The sequence below is a fragment of the Copidosoma floridanum genome, unplaced genomic scaffold (genome assembly GCF_036245765.1).
Source record: "Copidosoma floridanum isolate Cflo_tuat_1 unplaced genomic scaffold, Cflo_Japanese_pri ptg000030l, whole genome shotgun sequence".
NCBI lineage: Eukaryota > Metazoa > Arthropoda > Insecta > Hymenoptera > Encyrtidae > Copidosoma > Copidosoma floridanum.
The window spans coordinates 15,379,011-15,401,422 of NW_028321907.1; the positions used below are offsets into that span (position 1 = coordinate 15,379,011).

General features: G+C 37.5%; 1 protein-coding gene across 3 annotated transcripts in view; it reads left to right on the forward strand.

The window, feature by feature from the left end:
- LOC106639663 (rap guanine nucleotide exchange factor 6) overlaps positions 1-22,412 on the forward strand; it is a 121,999-nt gene that overhangs the window by 81,575 nt on the left and 18,012 nt on the right. For all 3 annotated transcript variants that reach the window (XM_089597028.1, XM_014353376.2, XM_089597027.1), the window contains one exon: positions 13,204-13,302. In XM_089597028.1, the coding sequence (XP_089453154.1) occupies positions 13,204-13,302 (99 nt within the window). The remainder of the gene's footprint in view (positions 1-13,203; positions 13,303-22,412) is intronic.

The following is a 22,412-nucleotide window of genomic DNA, read 5'->3' on the forward strand; positions in this document are numbered from 1 at the left end:
TCGTCTCATTACTCACTTTCGTCGGCGCTCCCTTGGCTATCGTACACACCACCACCCTCTCTTTCTCCTTCTTTCGTGGAGATTCACGTTGGCGTGAGATTTAAAAAATTTAACGCCAGCCGGGCGTCTTTTCACGACGGAAATTCCAAATCCGCACCTCTTCTTGTTCTCATGCACGTACATACTGCCCCCTCGGGGAGCCCGTGCAGCAAGAATAAATCGAGTGACGCGGGGGACCTTAAAATAAACGGTAGCCAAGGAAAGAGAAAAATACCGGGGTGGGAGGGAGTAGAGGTATCTGGCCAATGCCGCGAAATCCTTCGGCGGCCGCCCACTGTCGTCGACCTTTTACACGTGCACATACACGCGGCTCTGCTTTTTCAAAGTCCAATCGCGTCTCCCCGACTTTTGTTCACGTATAATACACACGCATCTTTCGGCTTCTATTGTTCTGGTTTCTTCATCTCTGTTTTCTTTCGACGTTCCGCGCACATATAAGTACATAAAAACCGCGGCAAGGCCAAGAGAACAATTGGACGAGAGGATTTTCGCGGTATCGTATCGTCGACTCAATATCTATACGTATTGCACGTTGTACAAACCCTTGACGCGAGTTTTATTTCTCGCAACTTTTCTCCCGCGCTTAAAGCGTTATCGGGGATTCTCCAGACTGTGTTTTTTTCATAAACTTTTATCTGGCGTGATTTTTTTTTTTTCTCTTTATTTTCACTCGTTAGATTGGTGCAGGCTTAGTTGGGCAGAAAAATCGAATGCAATAATTGTCTTTTCTTTTCACTGTACGTATGGAATGTAATAATTATGACAGATATATGAAGGATTTAGTAAATGTTATGTACACGAGACTGCCTAATTTTACCCCAAGACGCGAGTCCTTTCGATTAAATCACTTTTTTTAATACTTTGATTTAATGAAAAGTAGATACTTCCGTACAAGACAGCTGCTTGTTAGAGATTTTTGCGGTGTTTGCTCGGTATGAGTCACTGACGCGTCGTCACTCACAAGAATAAAAGAAAAGAAAGAATAAAGTTGCAAAAGGAAAATTGTGCTCGATACATGAAGTATATTATGTAGGGGTACTAGGGGTGAGGAATGGAGTCACAGATGAGGGCAAATGACTCAAATCATCGCTGTTGTCTGCGCTTTAGGGTCAGCTTCGACGATGACGAGTTGTTACACAAATAGGCCGAGACTCGCAACAGAAAACGAGAAATCGCATATCGGCACAATATACTCATCAACTGTTTTGCTTATTTCTGCTTGACGTAGAAGTTATTTTTGCCGAAAGTTTTGAAGTGCTAGATTCATACCTACATGTAAATGACGGATCAAACGTCGATAAAAAGGTCGAATACCGTACCCGTGTTTACTTTTTACACCTTCCACTAACATGTTGAACTTCTGCCTTACCGACGTCTGGTCTCGGCTTTTGGTGATCTGCTTCTCTTATTGTTTAATATTTATTTGTGTATTTTAAAAATAAATGTACTTACATTTTTATTAAAACCACTTATTTAGAGTAATGTGATTGAAAAAAGTGTTGGAATAGATGAATAACATAGTTTTTTCAGTTTAAAAAAATGACGTATCGAGTTTTTTCTGTGTTTAAATACGCCCAAAGCCAATAATATAGTTTTCTTCAATTAAAAAAAAAAATTTACTATAATTAATGACCGCACCGGGGCTGCTAAAATCATTAATCAATTTGACAAATCATCCAAATGAAATAATCAAAACTAAAAAATCATTTCTCTCAATGCATGGACTGCAGTCATTTCAAAGAATCAGAGAAAAATAACAAAAAAGGAGGAAAGTGTTGTAAAAAAAACAGCACGTCTCCAGGGAGCAGACCAGAGCAGAGAAGAGTAGAGCGTCATTTCTGGCTTCCGAGCCGCTTGGCTTCTTATCTGGCGAACGCTATCAGACGTTGTGTGCGCTGCGCGATGATCGGACCGGACGCGGGCTACTGATTTCACCGGCGCGAAAATAGCGATAGCGAATAACGCGAGGCGACGTATGTACACGCTGCGAGAAACCTCATGTATTTCTTTCTTTCCAACCGGGTGCGTCTCTGCTACGGTGACTATTTTTGTGATGCAAGGGATGTGCCGTACACAGGCTGCACAGATTGTTATTATAACTGTCAAGATTTTGATTAAATTCATGGTTTATTGAATCGAGAATTTGAAGATTAGTACGTTCAAAAAAATCCTTGATTTTTTATTAGAAACAATAAAAAAAAATACAATCTCTGACATTAAGTTTTTATGTGCGTATTTAGAACTTATATTGTTTTGTTGGTACTACGTCACGTGTAAAACAAACATTGTGTTTACTGTAGATAATAGATATAACTCGCAAAATTTCAGCAATGAAAGAAAACAATAGACAATGGATTTAAAAAAAAATTTACTCGAACGTAGCTTTTTTCTTCAATTGAAGGCTGGTCAGAAATAAAAATACAAGTAGACTTATGTAGGCATGCACTGAGAGTTTTTAAATGAGGCTTGTTGTTTCAAGAAGTAATGGTCTGTATTTTGTCATTTTCGTACTTGAAGTGTTAAATTTTGAGCTGCACAATCTGCCATAGCGAAAAATAAACTGCAATCACTCAAAAACTTGTATCTCGGCTCTAAGCGCGCGTCAAGCTCCCATTAAGGCGTCATCCCACTCTTCCCGTCTCGAAAAGTTCGCAAAGCTCATTGCGAGGGAGCAATAAAAAGACAGTCAGCCGTCGTAGCGTCGCAAACGTAGACACATGTAATATATGCGAACTGTTCTCGACGCGGGATTCTGTCTCTCTTTTTTTTTTTCGTCTCTGCAGTCGACCAAAAATAAATTCGGAGACGAGCACACACGTGTTCTTCCTCCGATGGCTCTCCGGAGGCCGGCGACATCGGGCCGCTGGCAAAACTTGGAAGGAGAAAGAGACACTCTCCTCCTATCTGCTTTTGCTGCTAGCCCTCAAGGAAAAATTATGGAGTTTCATTTATTTGGTTGCCGGTATTTTTCCCGAAAATTCCGTTATTGTTTTTTTCCACCCAACGCAAGCCCAACTTCTCTATACTTTGATTTTTTCTTACTTTTTTTTTGTTTTACGAAAATAAAAGCAACATGTGTCGGTTGGCGTGTGTATCGTTGATGGGGAGACTTAAAAATGGAGGGTTGATCACCGCCATGGGATTCCAAATATTTGGACGTTGTCTTTATTGCAGCTGAAGTTACACTTGTATATATCTTTAATGTGTGTTTGCGCAGATGCTGTTGTTCGTCATTCAAAATGGAAGTATAAAATTAGAGTACAGCTCGAGTATTCATTTTAAATAACATCCACACCTTAATGAGTGTATAAGCGGAATCGCTGCATGATTAAATTACTTTCCAAATAAAGCACTTTCTTATTCTAATGAAGATTTGCACGAATAGCAAACTATAGGTATAGCAGGCTGATAGATTCATCGACTTTACTGCTGCTGATTTTTCAAGAAGCTCAGTCGACCTGAACCCTATCTTTTCTCTTTCCAACATCTATTCTGTATTGTTGTTACTTTGATCAAAAAATCTGCTAATATACAAAAATTATAATATGAATTTTTGAGAAGGCATATACCGATCTACGATGAAATTTCGATCTTCAAATGTGGGTATAGTAGTTCAACTGCTCTAGTTAAATCGACTCTGTCCATACCTATGTAGGTAACTGTTTGTCAAACTCAAGTTATTTCCTTTCGATTCGATTGAGAAAATTTTGGTAGACATTTCATATGAGGCTGAAAGAAAATTATAGCAAATGAAGAAATTAATTAGTACCAGCCGCAATTAGTTAAGTGTCTAATTGTGTTTTAATGAGTAAAATAAATTTTTCAAACTTGATTAACTGTCAAAAATGTCATAATTTATGCACTCACATTGATACGCAGTAATATTGATAATGCTGATGTCGTTGATACCATTACATGTTTGAATAAGTCATGTGTATTCTCTAAATAATTTTGACTCTTTGAAAAGAAATTACTGCACCGATTGCAATTTAATAAGACCTGATTCGTTTTTTTTTCTATCAGCTACAATTTTCGTACAAAAAGTTTTCTATAGTTTGATTCTCCGGTATGAGAGGTAATTACGTCAAATAATGTATTTTGCATCTTTTCTAACATGACCTACGTAAAAAAATCGTGAATCTCGAGCTAGTTGATCAAAAAAGTGTGGATTTTTTTTGCAATTTCATAATTCCAATTTTTTGTCTTCGTGTAAATTGTTTTTTGAATATTTTTTGAATATGTAAACCATTGAAGAAAGAAAGGGGAAATAAATAGCTAAACATAAAAACAGCGACCACACTGACCACTGACCACACACACCAGAGAAATGTGTCACGTGACAAGTATAGTAGTCCCCTCCCGCCAGTGCACAGTTCTATATATACCGCCGCCAGCGCTTTGTTTTCTTGTTTTACTTTCTCTCTCTCTCTCTCTCCTGCTGTTTCCTCCAATCGCCGTCGCCAGCTAGCTAACCGCTGACACTACTGCATACAATATATATATATACACGACGCATCGCTTTGGTGTGTATGTGTGTATTATCTGTACGAGTACGCTTGGATCCTCGACACGACTCTCTGCGACTCTGCGACCTGCGTTGCCTCTCTCTCCTCCTTCACTCATCCGTTCACTCCCAGCATGTGTACACGCGTTCGTTCTGTCTGACTGTGTCACTTAAGTTATCATGATTCGCGATGGTTTTTTATATAATATTTACTTACGTGTATAACTTTGCGAAGTTTTCTGTGAATGCAGCCTCATTTATTGTAACATAAGTGCGAATATACACAAATCAAAAGAGAGAGAGAGAGAGAGAGAAAGTCGTAAGGCTGTATAGGTATAGGACGTTTCGACTTATAACTTTCAACTACTCATGACTCACGTGTTCAGTATACCTACATACTATTCAGGTTGTTTTTCGAAAGTAAACGAACGCCCATTGGCTAGTTTTTCGGCTTAGCTTCGTACACTCATAGGTTACGTAATTGTCGATGATCATCGTCGGCTAATCAGTGAGTTGTAGATTGTTGTGATATTGTTCAAACTGATGTGTCAGAAATTTAACTTCCATTCGAGTTCGGAGTGATGCGAGAGATTTTGACAGTGTGAAAATTTGTGCAGGCTGTTCAACGAAAAAGGAAAAATTCTCGACGAAAAACATACATTATGAAATAATGTAACACCAGTGTTTCAGTGATGTGTGATTTTCGGTGTTTTAAGATCAGTGAATATTATGTTGTGTTATTCAATATTGCATGGGCCCCCACGTTTTACAGTTAAGCGACGACGAGACAACGCAAAGCTGTGACTAATACCTTGTAATAATTTCAAAATTACCTATCAGTGATGTTTTGAAGTGAAGTTAAGTGAATGGTAAATTACAAGATAAGCAGTACATTTAACGTGATATCTGTGGCGGTGCCAGGCAGTTGTATACGTGATACCCAGTGACTCAGGGTAAACCAGTGATTTATTTTATATCCATACACAACAACAAAGTTGAGAGAATTTAATAACTCGATGATAACATTTATCATGTTGTGACTTTGGCAATTAAAAGAGGCAAAAATAGCACCGTGTAAGAAGAGATTTTTGATTAGTTGCGTGAGCCATGCAGCAGAGGTGATCTTAACAAAAGTCCGTGCAGTAAGATGCTGAAGCATAAATTATCGACATCGGCAGGCGGCCCTGGAGGCCCCGCCGGTGCGGTCCAACTACGATATCGTGCCGGGAGCCGGGGCGCGCAGCAACTCGTCCTCATGCGGAGAAAACGCGGCAGGAGCGCCTCCAGAAGCTGGCCCAGCACCCCGAGCACTCTCTCTGATTTGTCTGCCATGTCGACAAACTCTTCCGAGGTATAGGGATCACGTTGTTTTTTTTTTTTTCATCTAAAATTTTTTCTGCGTCATACGAACGGCAAATAAAACACCCAAACGTCAGCACATGTTATTTATAACTTGGAAATAGACGGATATTAAGAGAGGAAATAGTCACGCGGTAGTTTATTTATAATTAAGGATTATTTTTGGTGGCTCTCTTCTTTGGTCGACGCCATCTAGTCGGCTGCAGTATATATGAGAGAAAAAGAAAGTTGGGTGTAGGTATTGTGGGTTTCGGAACTCTTGGTATTTTTGTATACTGACCTGGTTTCGTGTGTCTATGATTCGGAGAAAGAGAGTAGAATGTATAATGATTATGAAAAACGAAATCAAGCTCAGCTAATTACCGGATAAGATAGTGTATTACATAAAGATTGTATTATTTTGTGTATAATTGACGTTTTGCATTGCATCATCGGAATCGGAAATTTTCTAGTAATCATTCTGTTATTCGGGTTTGGATTTTATCTTTTAAGAAGCAATATTTGTCCAGTCATGAGAATGTAGTCGTGGTGTAATTCGCTAATGTTCCCATGGCAAACGTAAATGAAACGAGTGGAAAAAAAAAGTTTTCTGAATTTTTATTTAATGCTAGATTGATTGAAGCTTCAGTTAAAATAAACAAGTATCTTACTTGCAACCTTTACGTTGCGATAAAAATAAAAACAAACAAAATAAAAAAAAAATTTTTTGTTTTTTATGTTAATCAAAGTATGGCAAGAATGGTCATAGCATAGAATATGAGAATAAAAAGAATTACCTGTACAAACATTTATCATCGGAAAATCTTATAAAAGAGCGAGCTAAACTTGTCCGTAGTAATCGATAAAATGCATAGCAAAACGTAACAAAATATGCGTAAATACTACAGATTCTTATACTTTACTTTTTTACGTACGAATTATTATTATCATAAAAGTACCCAAAGAATTTTTCAACTACTATGTAGAATTTAACGTTTAAACCCAGTAAATTATCTCTAAAATCTTGACGTCAATAATTGGATTAACCTTCTACGCAACCCTTTTATTATCCGCCATAAAAACAACGCTTTCCTTCGCCTGCATTAATTTTTTTTACATGTCCCAAAAGCTCACGTACCTACGCATGTATTCGTGGAGACGGAATTCGGCAGTAAAATTCAACATTGCCCTAATGAAGGAACAAAAAAAACAGGAGAACCCATAATATCAAAGTCGTATAAAATAAAGCATCCTACATTATTCCTCATTAAAATTTGAGCCACTTTTTTAGTACAAATATATACACGTATATAAGTACAAAAGCTAAAGCAACTACAGACCCATTCCGGAGCGAATGTCAGGAAAATTGAATCCAACCCCCTTCTGCAAGGTAAATAAAACGCGAAGTAGTCTCTGCGTCGGCGGCGTGTGACAGTTACGAATACGGGTGTTATTTGACCGAAATAAGCCCGGCTACGAATAATAATGGACCCGAGAAAATAGATGGGGCGAATCTTCTCGTTTAACTGAGGGCCGGTGGTTGGGGGAAATACAGGGAGGAGAAAGAGGATGTCCTCTGCTCTTTCTGTGCTCTTGATAGTCTTGCCAAACAACAGACCACTATATCTTGCACGCACGCACAGTACGTACAGTCGAGGGGTGTAATGTAGAGCGAGGGAACAAGAGAGCAAGAGCGAATTTTAAAGGACTCGAGAGCACGTATATACGGGGCTTCCGTCGCCGTGTCGTTGTTGCTTATATACGCATATGTAGACTTGATTATATACTACTATTAGAACGATGTTGCGTTTGATACACTAAATTTTGGTGTCATAAGTACTTTTCGTATCTTACACTGTGTGGTGCGAGCCGAGGTGCGAGCTATACACTTGAAGTAAATGTTCGCCACCGGCAATCTTTTGATTCCGACAGAGCTGTTTGACTAGCTATTAAAAAGTTTCGAAACTACGTATGCTGTTGTGCAACCCTTTTTTTTATTTATCTTCAAAATGCCTGTAGGAATGTTTCAAAATGTATGCTTACCTGGTGAACGAAAGTTATTTCATGTTTTTTCTTCATAAGTAATTGAAGTGTATTATCAAGCAGTGTCTTGATCCCAATGAAAATGAAATGGTAAGTTATGATGGCGTCAAATGATCTTTTATACACAGAAAAAAAATTTGGTTAGCCTAGCTATAAAAAATCGTTGATGATAGTTGACAAATATGAGTTGGTTACAGCAATCATATTTTATGGTTAGATCGACCAATAAATTTAGTTGGGCAATGCTCAATCAAATTTTGGTTGGGTTTACCAAATTCCAGCCCACATCCATGAACTTTATGAATATTTGTAGTAATCATACGAAAATGCGTTTCGTCGCATACTGTTGTGCATTAAAAGTGAAAGGAACGATGAAAAAAAATCGTCGATATAAGTGTGTATACTACTAATCCTGCGTGTCATGCTAGCGAGAAAATCACAATCCCATCAAAGTTGGTTAGAGTCAAGGTTAATGAAAAAAAGTGATGACTCGTCTGCGTAATCAACTGAGAAAAATAGCGTTTGAGCCGAGGGGCTGTCCACGGGATTCAAAGATTCAAGAAATAATAACGATTCAATTAGGATTTGAATCTTGAATGACAAAAAAAAAATTTAATTTAATTAAATAACCTTTTAAGCAATCAAGCATCGGCGATAAGAAACCCAATAGTTTATCAGTATATTTATTAACAATATCTGCCTTGGTGAGTAAGCAGCAGTGATTAAAAACCCAACTGTTTTTTTGGAAATTAGATATTAAAATAATCTTTGAGGCGAGTAAGCATAGGCAATTAGAAACCCAATTATTTTCACTGGATTTATTTATAAAATAATCTTTTAAAAGAGTAAGCATAGGCGATTAGAAACCCAATTGTTTTTCACTGGATTTATTTATAAAATAATCTTTTAAACGAATAAGCATCGGCGATTAGAAACCCAACTAATTATTTGACAATTAATTAAAAAAATAATTTTTGAGGCGAGTGAGCATCGGCGATTAGAAACCCAACTGTTTTTCACTGGATTAATTAATAAAATAATCTTTTAAACGAATAAGCATCGGTGATTAGAAACCCAACTGTTTTTCACTGGATTAATTAATAAAATAATCTTTTAAACGAATAAGCATCGGCGATTAGAAACCCAATTGTTTTTCACTGGATTTATTAATAAAATAATCTTTTAAACAAGTAAGCTTCAGCGATTAGAACGTCAACTGTTTATTTGGGAATGAAATTAAAAAATAATCTTTGAGGCGAGTAGGCATCGGCGATTAGAAACCCAATTGTTTTTCACTGGATTTATTAATAAAATAATGTTTTAAAAGAGTAAGCATCGGCGATAAGAAACCCAACTGTTTTTTACTAGATTTATTAATAAAATAATCTTTTAAACGAATAAGCATCGGCGATTAGAAACCCAACAGCAAACTTATGAAAAAAAGAAGAACAAAAACATCTTAGTAACTTGCCAGCGTCCGTGACACGATGAAGACGAACGAGGGTAAGAAAAGAAAAGAATCGCCTTTATTCGAAAACTTGCTAATTTTCACCAACTTCGTGTCTCGCATGTTACTCGCGGCCTCGTCCGCAAAAAGGGGCTTTAAACGCTCGGTTTCTCGGTCGTTCTTAATTTCCTAAAGAATGTCCGAGTCTGTTTACAAATACTAAGGACCGTGATTTTTCGGAAGAGAAGCTCGATACTGAGCACGCGAGTGAAATTTTTGCAAATCAATGTTTTCGTGAGCTCAGCACCAGCACGAAAAGGCCAAGGTCGGTGGGGAACGAACAGGTGGATTTTTTTCTCTTTTGCCGGTGCTGCAACGGTGTGTTACATTTCGATGAGCCGCTATAGTGGAGCACGAGAGAACGAGTAACGCGCGCTGTTCTGCTTTTTTATTCATCGCTGATCAAAGAAAGGCTGACGTTGTGTATATAGATGTTAGTTGTAGAGTATAAGCGCGTTAAAAGTTCCTTTTTTCCCCTAGTTTGAAGAATATTTTTTCCTCGACAACGAGGCCAGCGCATTTCCCGAGTGTCTGTCGTCTCGTGTTGAGTATTTTTTCTTTTTTGTTTCCTTTCAAAAGTGTGTTTATATGCAGGAACTTTGTACCAAGCAAGTCATGCATAAAATTTTCTGTGCACACATTGTTTTTTGGACACTGCAAAATACATTTTTATTTTTATCTTTAATGCAATACATAGAACAACACGAGTCCTAGTTTGATAAGGAGTCCATGGAGAAAATTCGCACACTTTTTGAAATCTCATTTTTATTTCTTAAACGTGAGAGTAAATTGGATGGCTCAATAGTTGAAATTATTTGATTTATACAGTAAGTTCTAGCACTAAATGAATATAAATTTTGTCTTGTAGTGCGTAAAACTTGTCTTAGATATTTTGACTTGTTTGAAACAAAAAGCTTACAAATTTTTTTTTTTTTTTTTTGTTAAAGGCTTTTGCACGAAAAAATTATTTTAAATATAACTGTTTAGTAAATGTAATATATCTTAAATTTCATTAAAATCACGTACAACCTCTTCTGTTCTATTTAGAGGACGAAGATTCTAAAAAAATAGTGTACCAAAAATTTTTTAGTCAACCTCTCACAAAGCTTATATACGATATAACTTGACTTAACATACAGACTACATTTTTTTTCAGTTCTTCTAAATCACAGTGTTTTTTAGTATTTAGTGTACTTTTACAAGCGCTAAATTTTATTTCATGTTAAAATTATATCATTACTAAACTAAAATACAGAAGATATAGTTTAAAATAAAATCTGATCGGACACTTAAATTGTAGTTGATAAATTAATCATCTTTGCTAGAACAACAATGTACTATCGGCATAGGAATCAATCCATAAATTGTTGAACTCACATTTAATGTGTCCGTACAGTTATTAATGATTTTGTCTGTGAAATTTTTCCTTTTCTCCCAATGAGTACATTGTCATTGAAATAAATGTTTTATAAATAGGAGCAATAAATTGTTTTTTGAATCAAAGAACTAATTGAGATAACATGAGAAAAAAATTATTTCTCAAGTGTTTTTTGGTGAAAGTGCCCATTTGACGTTAGTAAAAAGTGATACCAAGAGCCTTCAAAACACATTAAGCTGACCGAAAAAGTTTCAACTCATAACATAGTCCGGTACAATTATTATGCTTGCATGCGCTCAAATAAAGTTCAAGTTTATCAACATCTTAAAAATGTAAAGGAATGTAAACTCGATCTTTTTTATTAATTAACTTGTCACTCTTTTCGTTATACTATACGGTGCTGATTGATTTCTAGAACAATGTTAATTAAATTTCGTAATTTGTACATTAATTAACGATCAATCTTAAAAAAAAAAAAAAAAAAAAAAAAAAAAAAAAAAAAAAAAAAAAAAAACAAAAAAAAACTATGAAATCCTTAAAAATTTATCGAAATTGAAAAATTGAATTCCCGCGCTCACGCCCTTTTCTCGTTTAGCACGCTTTGCAATGAAAAAAGGAGCCTAGAAAAAAGACAAAAAAAAAATTCAAAAGAGGAGTGCCAGCAGAGTTTCTGTGCGAGTGCCCTCCCATTCTCTCCGAATTTCCGAGTCTCTCTCTCTCTCTACCATTACCACTACCGAGTTTGCGTGATCAGTGTATATCAGCCGGAAGTCCTTCCCACGCGAGTTCCGGCCTCTCGCAGTCAACGTTGTCGCACACGTACACAGACGCACTTTTGTCTCTCTTTTTTCATAAACTCAAATATATGTATACGTACGTCTGTGTGTACTCGTTTTTATATCTCTATATTTTCTCTCTCTCTCTCTCTCTTGGGTTTCCTTTCAACGACAACAAAGCTGACACGTCATCAAAAATCCGAGGAGAACCAGCGCAGCTAAAACGCTTTTTTCTCTCTCTCTTGCGTGCAATATACTATTTCATACTCGTGTGCATATGAAATTAGTAAGAGCTGAGGTAGCTGGTGTTGTATGTGCTTCCGGAGGTATGTTAAGCGATTAAGTACCAACATAAGGCAAGATAGAACCACAAAGCGTTCGGTTGTGTTAGAGTAGTTTTCGTTGAAATTTCGTCGGAGACTCCGCTGCACGAAACTTGACACAGACAGGAGAGTAAACTCGTTTGGGAAATCAAACATATGCCCTACATTACAGTGAAAGATAAGCGATATTTTCAAAGCAATTTTACGTTCTTATTTATTTAAATAATTAAGTGTTAATAGAAATTGCTCTGAAAAATGTTTACTCCTCGAAGCTAATTTTCTCATTAATGTTCGAAATCGTAAAAACTTTCTAAGAGGGTAAGCAAAAAAGCATTAAAGTTTTCGTATAAATTAGGTACAAGCAACGCTGGATAATTGCGTTCAAGCAGCGAGGAGAGGAAGATTCGGAGCATACGTAGCGTACGCACACACGTGTGTAGTCTCAGATGATTACATAAAACGCGAATCCAAAGAGCCCCCGGGCTCCCGGGGATGCAGATGTTACTTGGGTACACATATAAATAGGTACGTGGTACGAGTTTCATGCGCATAAAAATACCGAGAAAGGCTGTTGTTCACGATGAAGTGCTTTCATTCTTTGGCTTCGAGGGAGATGATAGTTTTATTGAGTCGTCGAAGTGATGGTAAACTGATTTTTTAAAGGGGAGGGAGTTCTGCATTGTTTATGGTTGTTTTGTATGAAAATTTTAGTAGTTACTTGATATGCAAATCATACAGTTTTCAACACATCATTTTAAAAATGAGTTGCAATGTTTGGGCGGTGAAAACAAATTTTCAAAACAGTTTTCATCTGCCAGAATTATGGTGATCAAAAATTTTAATTAATTCATAGGTACGCAATACTCGTCATAAAAACATGAAAAGGTACAGTCATCACGACGCCTACATAATTTACACTGCCTGTAGATCACCTAATTTAATTAAATTTTTTCTCGTATCATCCCGAAAGATTTTGACGGAGGCGATTTGGCCTCGATTGAGTAATTGTTCAACACCCAAAAAGGCTACAGTTACGGATTTTTTTTCATTTATCCAAAATTTATTTTGAAATAGATTGAAATAATTTTTAATTTGACTTTGATGCTAGGTGTTCTACTTGAATAAAAAAGTTTTTTACTTATTTTATCGAAAACTTCTCAATAACTTTGAAAGTTAAAAACGACAAATTTAACAAGACTTGGGAGTCGTGTTTAGTGTTGAAACAAATAAATGAGTGGGCAGTCGTTATAATGTGAATTTCTCTTGTGTTTCAGATCGACTACCCGGAAGTGATCAGCGGTAGGATGCATCGACCTCCGCAGGCCCATCCCATCGGCGACCACCGCCAGGTCAATCTAGTGTTTGACGACGCGGTAAGCTTTCTATTTTCTCTTCACAGCTTTGATTTTCTTTTTCAGACTAAGCACTAGTGGTGTATACATCAGGACAGGTTTTTAAGTTTAAGAAACACGCCCTCGCTGACAAATTACGCGTAATGTAATACATTTGTTTTATTATTATTTTTTTTAAATTTAATTCAAAGAGAGCTCGATTTCGATCGTACATGTGAATCTCTATCTTTTCTTAAGAATCATGTTACAACTAACACCGTCCCTAACAAACAATTTTTTGATCATTTTTACTGTACAGTAAAAGCAGTAGGTTTTTTTTTTTAACACACTGTTAGAAGAAATTATTAATTGGTACCTATAACGAGTTTAAAGAATTTCGTTTTAACAAGTGTTGAAATCTAACTTTTTTTCGATTCTCTAGTTTCATTTTTTTATTTCCCTCTCGTTATTCTAACGCATTGTTTTCACTTTCTAATGCGTGCTTGGAATAATTAACAGCAAAATATTTATGCATTGTATGTATGTGTTTTATGAGTATTTTATAGATCTAGTCCAAAACTAAAGTGAAACAAACATAAACTCTCAATTCTTATAAAACGAGAGCTATCGAACACATTTTTATGAGCATTCGCAAATTGGGACCTAAAAGTTAATCAGAGCACGAAATTGCTGGCGGCACAAAACACCCCGACTGATTCACTCCATTGACGGAAATTTCGAAGCACGCCACTGCGAAAAACAGCTCCTCTTTAGAGAGCACGAAACGGCTCTCCAATTTTTTTTGTCATTCACGTACTAAATCGTGAAAAAAATAAAGTTCACGCAATCCAAAATCTAATACGTGTGACCCATGGTCTAATTAAACCATGCCATCCTCGAAAATGCATGAAACTAATTTGTGAAAAAAAATGTACAAAATCAAATACTCCTTGATTCATCCAAATTCGTTATCGTTGCCAAGAAACCAAACCACAATCATCCTTTGACACTCAATCTACTTTGGGATAGCAATAGAGATATAATCCACATTGTACAGAAAGCATGTTCAGTCAAGCATCACCAGGTCACGTACACGCACATACTCCCCTCGTACTCCCACGACATAGAGGTAGTTAGTATATCGAGTATCGAGTGGTGCACGTATCGGAGTGAGAGTCCGAGAGTTGTTCGGATGTCAGAGTTGCTGTGCAGTAGCGCGGAAACAGGTAAAGTAGGTAGTTGGATACCTATAGGTATGTGTACATGCGCCTTTCTATCCGCGAGTTCCGGAAGTCACTATACGCGCAGGTGGTAGCGGACCTGTCGCTGTTGCTGCTGCACCTCCACGAAAATGTGCGTGCACTAAATATAAAACGCGTATTGGAAACAATACTGCTTTAGAATTAATTTTTCCATTATTTTCACAAGAGAACAAGGGGTGCAGGGTGTTGTTTACTTTGGAAACATGGGCATGGAAAATTTTGCTGTATTGTCTTTAAAAAGTTTTCAAATATCTTGACAGGGACTTAAGTCGATTTTAATTGAATTTAAAGATCAATTGGGTTTAATCCCCTCATCAGTATGTAAATATATTCCAATAATATTCTTTCATAGACTCTAATGCGCAACCCATTCAGAAAATTTGGTGTAAAACATGTAAATACATCCAAAATCCTCCGCAATACTCAAATGCTCGAATCGGTTCTCTTAAGAAGGCTCATAATCTTTTTTGCAAAAATGACTTGGAGTGTTGTGGATTTTGTAAAAAAAAAGTTCTTGTGTATTTATATGTCCAATTTAATCATAGACTGCCGAGAAAAATTGTACTCTTATGCGGGGTTCTAGTGATGAGCCTCTTTCAGTTAGAGAGATTTTCCAGAAACATTAATAAAATGCCTCGCTTACAGGGGTCCTTCAGAGAACCAGTACTACTTGCACAATGAGACCCTCTCAGACTCACTTACTCGTCAAAATCTGTACCTTAGAAACAAAACACAGATATCGGGGGATGAAAACTCGTCACTGCGTTTACTCATGACATTATGGAGAATACATGTTTTTACAACCTTACACGCTAAGAGGATCCTTTTTAACGACTGTTTGGCGCGCGATTCGTCGAAAAAGTTCGACTATGTGGTTATCTTTTATGCCGGAGTTTAAATGACTGTCTATATCTATACTTGAGATGATACGGCCTGGACCAAAACACTCAATTTTTTTTCTCTTTCTCTCCTTGTATTTTTCTTCTCCAGTCACGTTTGTATATTTTTTTTGTACGTCTGGCGCCCATCGCTTTTCTACGGACCTTTTTTCCGAATTTCTCATGAAATCTGACAGTTTGTGTTTTACGCCATCTTTTTTTTCTGTGTCGACATTTTCATGACATCTCAAAAGAAAATTCAAGCAATCCAGTTGTCATTACATTACATAAATCACTGATTTGGCCATCGTGATTAATTTTTTATTTGATTCTTCGAGATGACCAAATTTTTGTTTTTATGGCTAATAGTGTGAACTTAAATCTAATTTTCCTCTTTAGATGTTTTCCCTTCTGTACCGACTAAAAAAAAAAATCTATGAATAAAAGATGGTAAGTAGAATCAAAGGCCCTTCTTTTACATGAATTATCGATGCAATATCTTACTTTTTTACAAAAATCCCTTTTTGCACACAACACTGAAATAAATTCAAACCTCGTAGCAGCTCCTTAAGCTTTTCTCACTTTCCCCTGCGAAACAGTGCAAAAACAAATTTCCCTTGGCTATCCAGAATGGCTCGTATTCGTTTTTCCTTTGTCTCTAGAGAGAACCCCCTTTTTTTTGCAATTTTTTTCTTACCTTCTTTCTTTCGTCACAAGAGACAGAATGGATCCCATTTTTTTTGCATGAAAATGTGCACACTTGTTCTCTCCAACGCTCGTCTTCTTATTCATCTAGAGGCTTGTGTATGCAAATGTCCTACACGTGTAGTTGAGCGTGTAATTATGCTTCATTCAAGCCTAAGGACGGTAAAGCGCTGCAGCTCATTACGCGATGTGTTTTGTTGATTCAAATTCAAATTGACTCTTCCGGCGCTTTTGCAACTTCTTTTTTTTGTATAAGTTTTTACTTCTTGTTAAAAAGTACAAGATTATGCATTATGTATTCTTTCACAGTTTATTTCCTTTACACTACAACCCCGTACACTTGCAACTAGCAATAGTGACTAAATAATAATTTCATTTAGTAATTACGTATTAAACATTTCATTGCTTCTTGTAAAATGAATCATCATTATTATAAATTTGAACATCCCTTCATGATTATAATGTTTTTCGTTCATAAAAAAACTGTTCAGAATTATTAACCATGTTAAAATATCGCAACATCAGTATATGCATATCACACGATGTTTCAATTATAACGAGCGAATTAGCATTTAATCGAATCAAGCCAACCACAATATGGCCAATTACACCCAGTTGAGCGTTCAACATTGAGTCTCGTTGAAAAAGAATCTCTGTAGTAGCGCCCTTGCTCACACTCACTCACGCATATCTACACACACACGATCGATTAAATTAATCCAAATCGCCTGTATAAGCCAACAACCGCATGAGCATTGTACGCTTTGCCTTCACGTACATCATACACAATACAGTTCCCTCCTTTCTCAATTCCAATTGCCAACAAACAAATTCCTCGTATGAAGTCTGGCATCCATCACGTGAGTGTGTCTTGATTTCCTTTAGTATTTTCTGAGCATAAAAATGTACAATTTTTTCGTACATCCCTTGCAAAGCACCCTCGCCAAGACGCACGGCTAAAAAGGGTAGTGAATCTCGACGTACAGCGTCTAAAGAATTTTATTCCCTTCCCCAAATTATTCATGATGAGTCATTGTTCGGGTCTTTCTCTTCCACATTTCTTTGTTATTGTTGATTTACGTACATCTTTTATTTTTGTACGACTAGGATTTCCCTGTTAAAGATATTTAAATTGTTTATTATTTTATTTCGTGACATATAATTGTTTTTATCGCTTCAAGAAAATATGTTATGCAGCGCGAGCTACGAGATGTATGTGTATACACTTGTTTGACGAGTTTCCCCCTACTGATATTATATTGTGAGTCATACCCCGGGGGACTTCTTATCGATCAGTCAAACCCAATATACATATACCCACGGTATCATTCCTCCTCGACGGTAGTGGTAACTGATTCTCTTTAAATATTTAGCACTCGCTGAAATTAACGTGATAACAAAACAAAACCAGGAAAAATCCCCTACGTACAATCCCCTCGAAAATTAAATCTCACCATGAAGCTTTAACAAGCACAGTCAATTTGTTTGAGCTCTTGGTTCCACGGGAGGTTACTGTTGACAACAGCAGTCATCGCCAAATGTTTTTCGCGATACAAATACGTACAAGTTCATATTGAAGCGGGGGACAAAGGCTCCGGATGCGACAATAAAGCCATTTCATGTCATATTCCGACAATAATTATTATTGCTATAACTTTTGTTACTGCTGTGCGTGCGACGCGTTGTATTTCTGGTGCGCTTTATTCGGCGACTTCTCCCTTTCTTCTTCTCACCCTCTTTTATTCACGAGTTCACTCCCTCTCCTCCTTTGAAAAAGAAAGGGCAACAACACCAGCCATCGGTAGGGGGAAATCTCGTTCCCTCAAATCTTTTCTTTCCTATACGTAAGTATTACACTGTAGACCGTATAGCGGCTGTTTTTCTATTTGGTCTATTATATATGCACGGTCATGCCCGAGCCGGAGAGACGAGATTATATTGTGCGTCCATAGACATTATTTCATAACACGCGCTAGCAGGTGGAATAGAAAATTAACGCTCGAGTTTTCGATTTTCGAGGTAGCGATCCATTTATTTGGATGCTAAAAAGCGAGCGTTTCGAAGGAATAATTGGTTAACTTTAGCTACCAATTAGAATAGAATTTAGGTGAGTGATGTAGAAGAAATTAGCTGTATCGCTTGGAGCGTCTAACAGCTGTTGTTTCTTTCGTCACAGGTGCTAGAGTCTCATAAAAATGGACCTTATGGATACTTTTTCTCGGTTGTGATTTCTTACACTGAATCAGTGAGATTCCATTGATTCGCAGTGAAAGTTCACCGGCTAAAATTGTTACAGTTGGATAACAGCGAATCAGTGACTTTGCACTAAAAGAATCGATTTCGTTAGTTTCTCGGACTTTATAGTGAGGGTAGAATTCGCTGATGAAATAAGTAGCTTTACGAGAGTGAAACGTAGCCCATTCAGCCGAACAAATTTTCTCGCACCGCCACGATTTATCATGATGATAGTGAGGATCTCTATCATTATCTGTTGTAGTATTACTTTTCTCTCAATTTATTGTTTTTTTTTTCTGTGTTTCTTAAAGGGGATATATATTTTTCTATTAAATTCTCCACACGAACTTTTTTTTTCCTCCAAAGATGATACTTACTTATTTTTCTTTCTTTCACACGCGATCTGTTTCTGTTGCACCGAGCCAACTCGGTCGACTATTCTTCCTTCACACTCTGAGACACAAGCATAGGTACATGTATTTTTTACCTGTCCTATTTAAAACACAGCAATATCTGCAGCAGCAGCAATTTACACATTCTACAATCTCATCGTTGATTAACACAATTTTGAACTTGCTTGTTTGCTGTTGTTCTCGCTGTAAGGCTTGCGTCAACTCTGAAATAATTAACTTTTTTTTAAATTTTTGCTAAGCACTTACCTTTCGAGCTGAATGTCGCTTCTCGCAAATTTACAAAAAATGCCACGACCTCGCGCTGAATCATTTTTCTTTTTGACTTTGTCTTGGGCGAATTTCGAAAAACACGCGCACACTTACCAAGTAGCATTGCTTTATTTTAAACGCGTAGCCAGAGAAAAGCAGAATACACACGATATTTATTATCACAATAGTTTCAAACAATTAATTAAAATTGTATATTATTACTTGGTCTTGTTAAAAATACAAAGCCGTTATTGCGCGAGCTATCCCCCATGTAGATCTCGAAAATGCGGCGACCGTTACCGTTCCTCTTATACGTGCTTCCAGTAAAATCCTTATCTAATTCCTGCGCGCTTCGATAACTCGTCTTGGTCAATGGAATTATCTCGCGAGCGTTTGTTTTCGCCCAGACGGTACGAACGATTTTATCAGTTGGAAAAGAAAATCTCGTCGTGTGTACACATATATTCACTTGATCGTTTGCAATCGGTGAACACCACGAACCGGTATTGTTTACGCGTCCATAAAACAAATTTTATTTATACCCATACCACGGATTTATCAATTAAATGGAAGAAGAAATTAATGTGTACATTTCGTGTGAAAAAATTATCTTGCGACTGTGTTCGTACAAACAATATATATATGTTCTGTATACTTACGGTTAGGTATCACCAACTCCCGACGAATCGTACGCCACATCTTTGTCCCTTTTGATGGTTTCCATTTTCTCGTTTCCCAGCACGTCTGACTCTTTCTTTTCTCCTCCGACTATGTCTCTCTCTTGTGATCTCTTTCCGTACCTCGGCGTGCATAATTCACCACGTCGTCTTTTCTCCCGCAGAGCAAAGTCAGGTGGCATGCATTCACGCGTGTGTACCTTATTAGCTCCGGAGCGAAAGACACGTTTTCAAGAGATGCTGATGCGCGCGTATATGCACCATCGCTTGCTTGCTTGCTCTGTGGTGGCCCTGAAAAGTCGTCGTCTGTGGGAAAAATTGACACTGGAAAAGTTGGAAATCGACAAGCGTATATGTGTGTGTGCTTTGGTGGAAAATCTTTTTTTTACGGATAAAAAAGAATCTTATTGTATAATATTGTTGTACTCAACATGGTACCCATGTGTTGGCGATCGTTTAATGTTCTTGAAAAATAATCAGTAACAATACAGATTGTCTGCGTCCTGTAAGAGGTAGAGATAGAGATAAAGGGTATTTGGCTCGGAATCATGGCTTTAACATACATAAATCAGATATGCACTCACGTTCGTCTCCATAATCTGTGAATTTATCATTAATTACCTTTTGTTTTGTTTTGAGTTTATTAGAAGCTTATGTATGTTGGATAACGTGATAATAATTATTGTTCATTGGGGCAACAGGTACCTTTTTTTTTTTTACGTGCATAAAGGGCGATTGACTTACCTCGCATTCAATTTATTAAGATTATCTTATGTTTCGCTGAGCATTATCGCCAGTGTATTGTCACACTTGTTAAATTAACTGGAACGATAGAACGCACAGTTCAATTTTCATCTCATGAATCTTATATTTATAAAACGATTATTGAGTTGGAAAAAGTGGGTGTTGTTTTGTACGTCATATTTTATTAAATATTGATATCTGATGTTAGCAATTGATTTGCCTGATTCCACCGATACTTTATCGCATAAATATAAGCTCACAAATGCATAGCTCAAGGAAAAAACAGTTGCGTTAGCAGATATTTGTTTTTGTTGTCAAACGTTGCTGATTATTTTGTTGATACTCAAGTACGTAACTTGAGAATCCCAAGTATGAAAAGAAAAGTATTTCCATCTTTTGTCAATAGCAAATTTCAGCTTTTGAAATGTTACTTTTTGAATCAATGGTGAGATTCATATTAGACACAACTGTGCACAAGTGAACTCGACTCGTAAACTTCAAGTTTATTCTGCAACATAATGTATAAAAAAAAGTCCATAAACACGTCTCGAATATTATTGTCACTTGCCACACGCCCCCACGCCCTTCTGTGATCCAGACTACAGAACGACCATACACGGAGATACCATAGATAGACGATAAAGAAAGCAAAGGCGATGGAGTGTTGGAGAGGAAGAAGAGAGACCAGGTCAAAAATCTCTCGGACTCCGAAGTCGACGGCACAAGAAGATGAGGTGTATAGAAAAGAGAGAGGAGGAGGAGGAGGAGGAAAAGCGTTTCCAACGCGGGGGAGTATCCACACATGGTGCATATACAAAATATGTACACATACACATGCACACCCGGTAGGCTAGAAAAGAACAGCAGATCGAATCGAGCGCTATCTCGTGCCGCGAACTGTAACCATACACTGCTCCGAGTTTCCTTTCTCGTCTCGTGTGTTAGTGTGATTCAACCATACATTTACACACACACATACACAACAAAACTCCAGGGCCGTACTGTCGTACGGGTTCAAGGAAAGTAATGTACATTTGCTTGTACGTGAAAATTTATACAAGTATCGCTTTTTATTTTATTTTTTATTCATCAAAAGAAGAAAAGTAAAGTAAACCAACCATGGGACCATAGGTTGATGGACAGGGACGCAAATTTTTCAACCTACCCACCCTCGAAAACAATTCACATCTCTAATTATGAACCTGTAAGATCGGACTCATTATTGATTTTCTCGCTTTTTCTTTTTTTTGACGTGTTTTTTTTTTTTATGTATGTATAAAAAAAAAAAAAAAAAAAAAAAAAAAACTTGTCCACCGCCTATTCTGCACTCGACCCCGTCGAGCCGTACAGCCCTGGGTTTATATTGCCAACACACACACACACACACACACACACACACACACACACACACACACACACAAAAACACACACACACACACACACCCATAAGATACACTGTACACGCTTGTTCGGAGCATTTATTGGAGCAGCAGTATCGAAGCAGCAGCTCCGTTCGTCGTACCGTTCTCCATGGCGCGTACTGCCATACCCATACTCTCCGACAAACTCTTTCTCAAGCTACCGATGGTTGCTGGCGCTTTGTACTTGTTATAAAATAAAGAGAGTGCTTTATTCATCTGCCGTACGGAGAGTGGGTGTTGTGGGTATAATATACCCTCCGGTGAGAGAGGAAGGAAGATAGAGAGCCGCTCCAGTGTGTGCTCCGGAGCAGGAGACCGGAGCGCCTTTGGCGGCGCGCTCGAGCCGCGCCAGTGGAATTCGCTGGGACGAGGAGGAGCAGCAGCACCGAGCATCAGCAGCTTGGCTCGGCCGTTCGCTCTCGGCTTCTTCTGCAGTTCCGTCCGTCGACGTCGCGGTGTTATGTGTGTCCGTTGTTCGATGAGAGAAATAATCAGCGAAGGAGGTAGTGGTGGTCTTGTTGTAGTGAAGGTGCAACATCCACTGCTAATCGCAGATGGAAGAAAACAA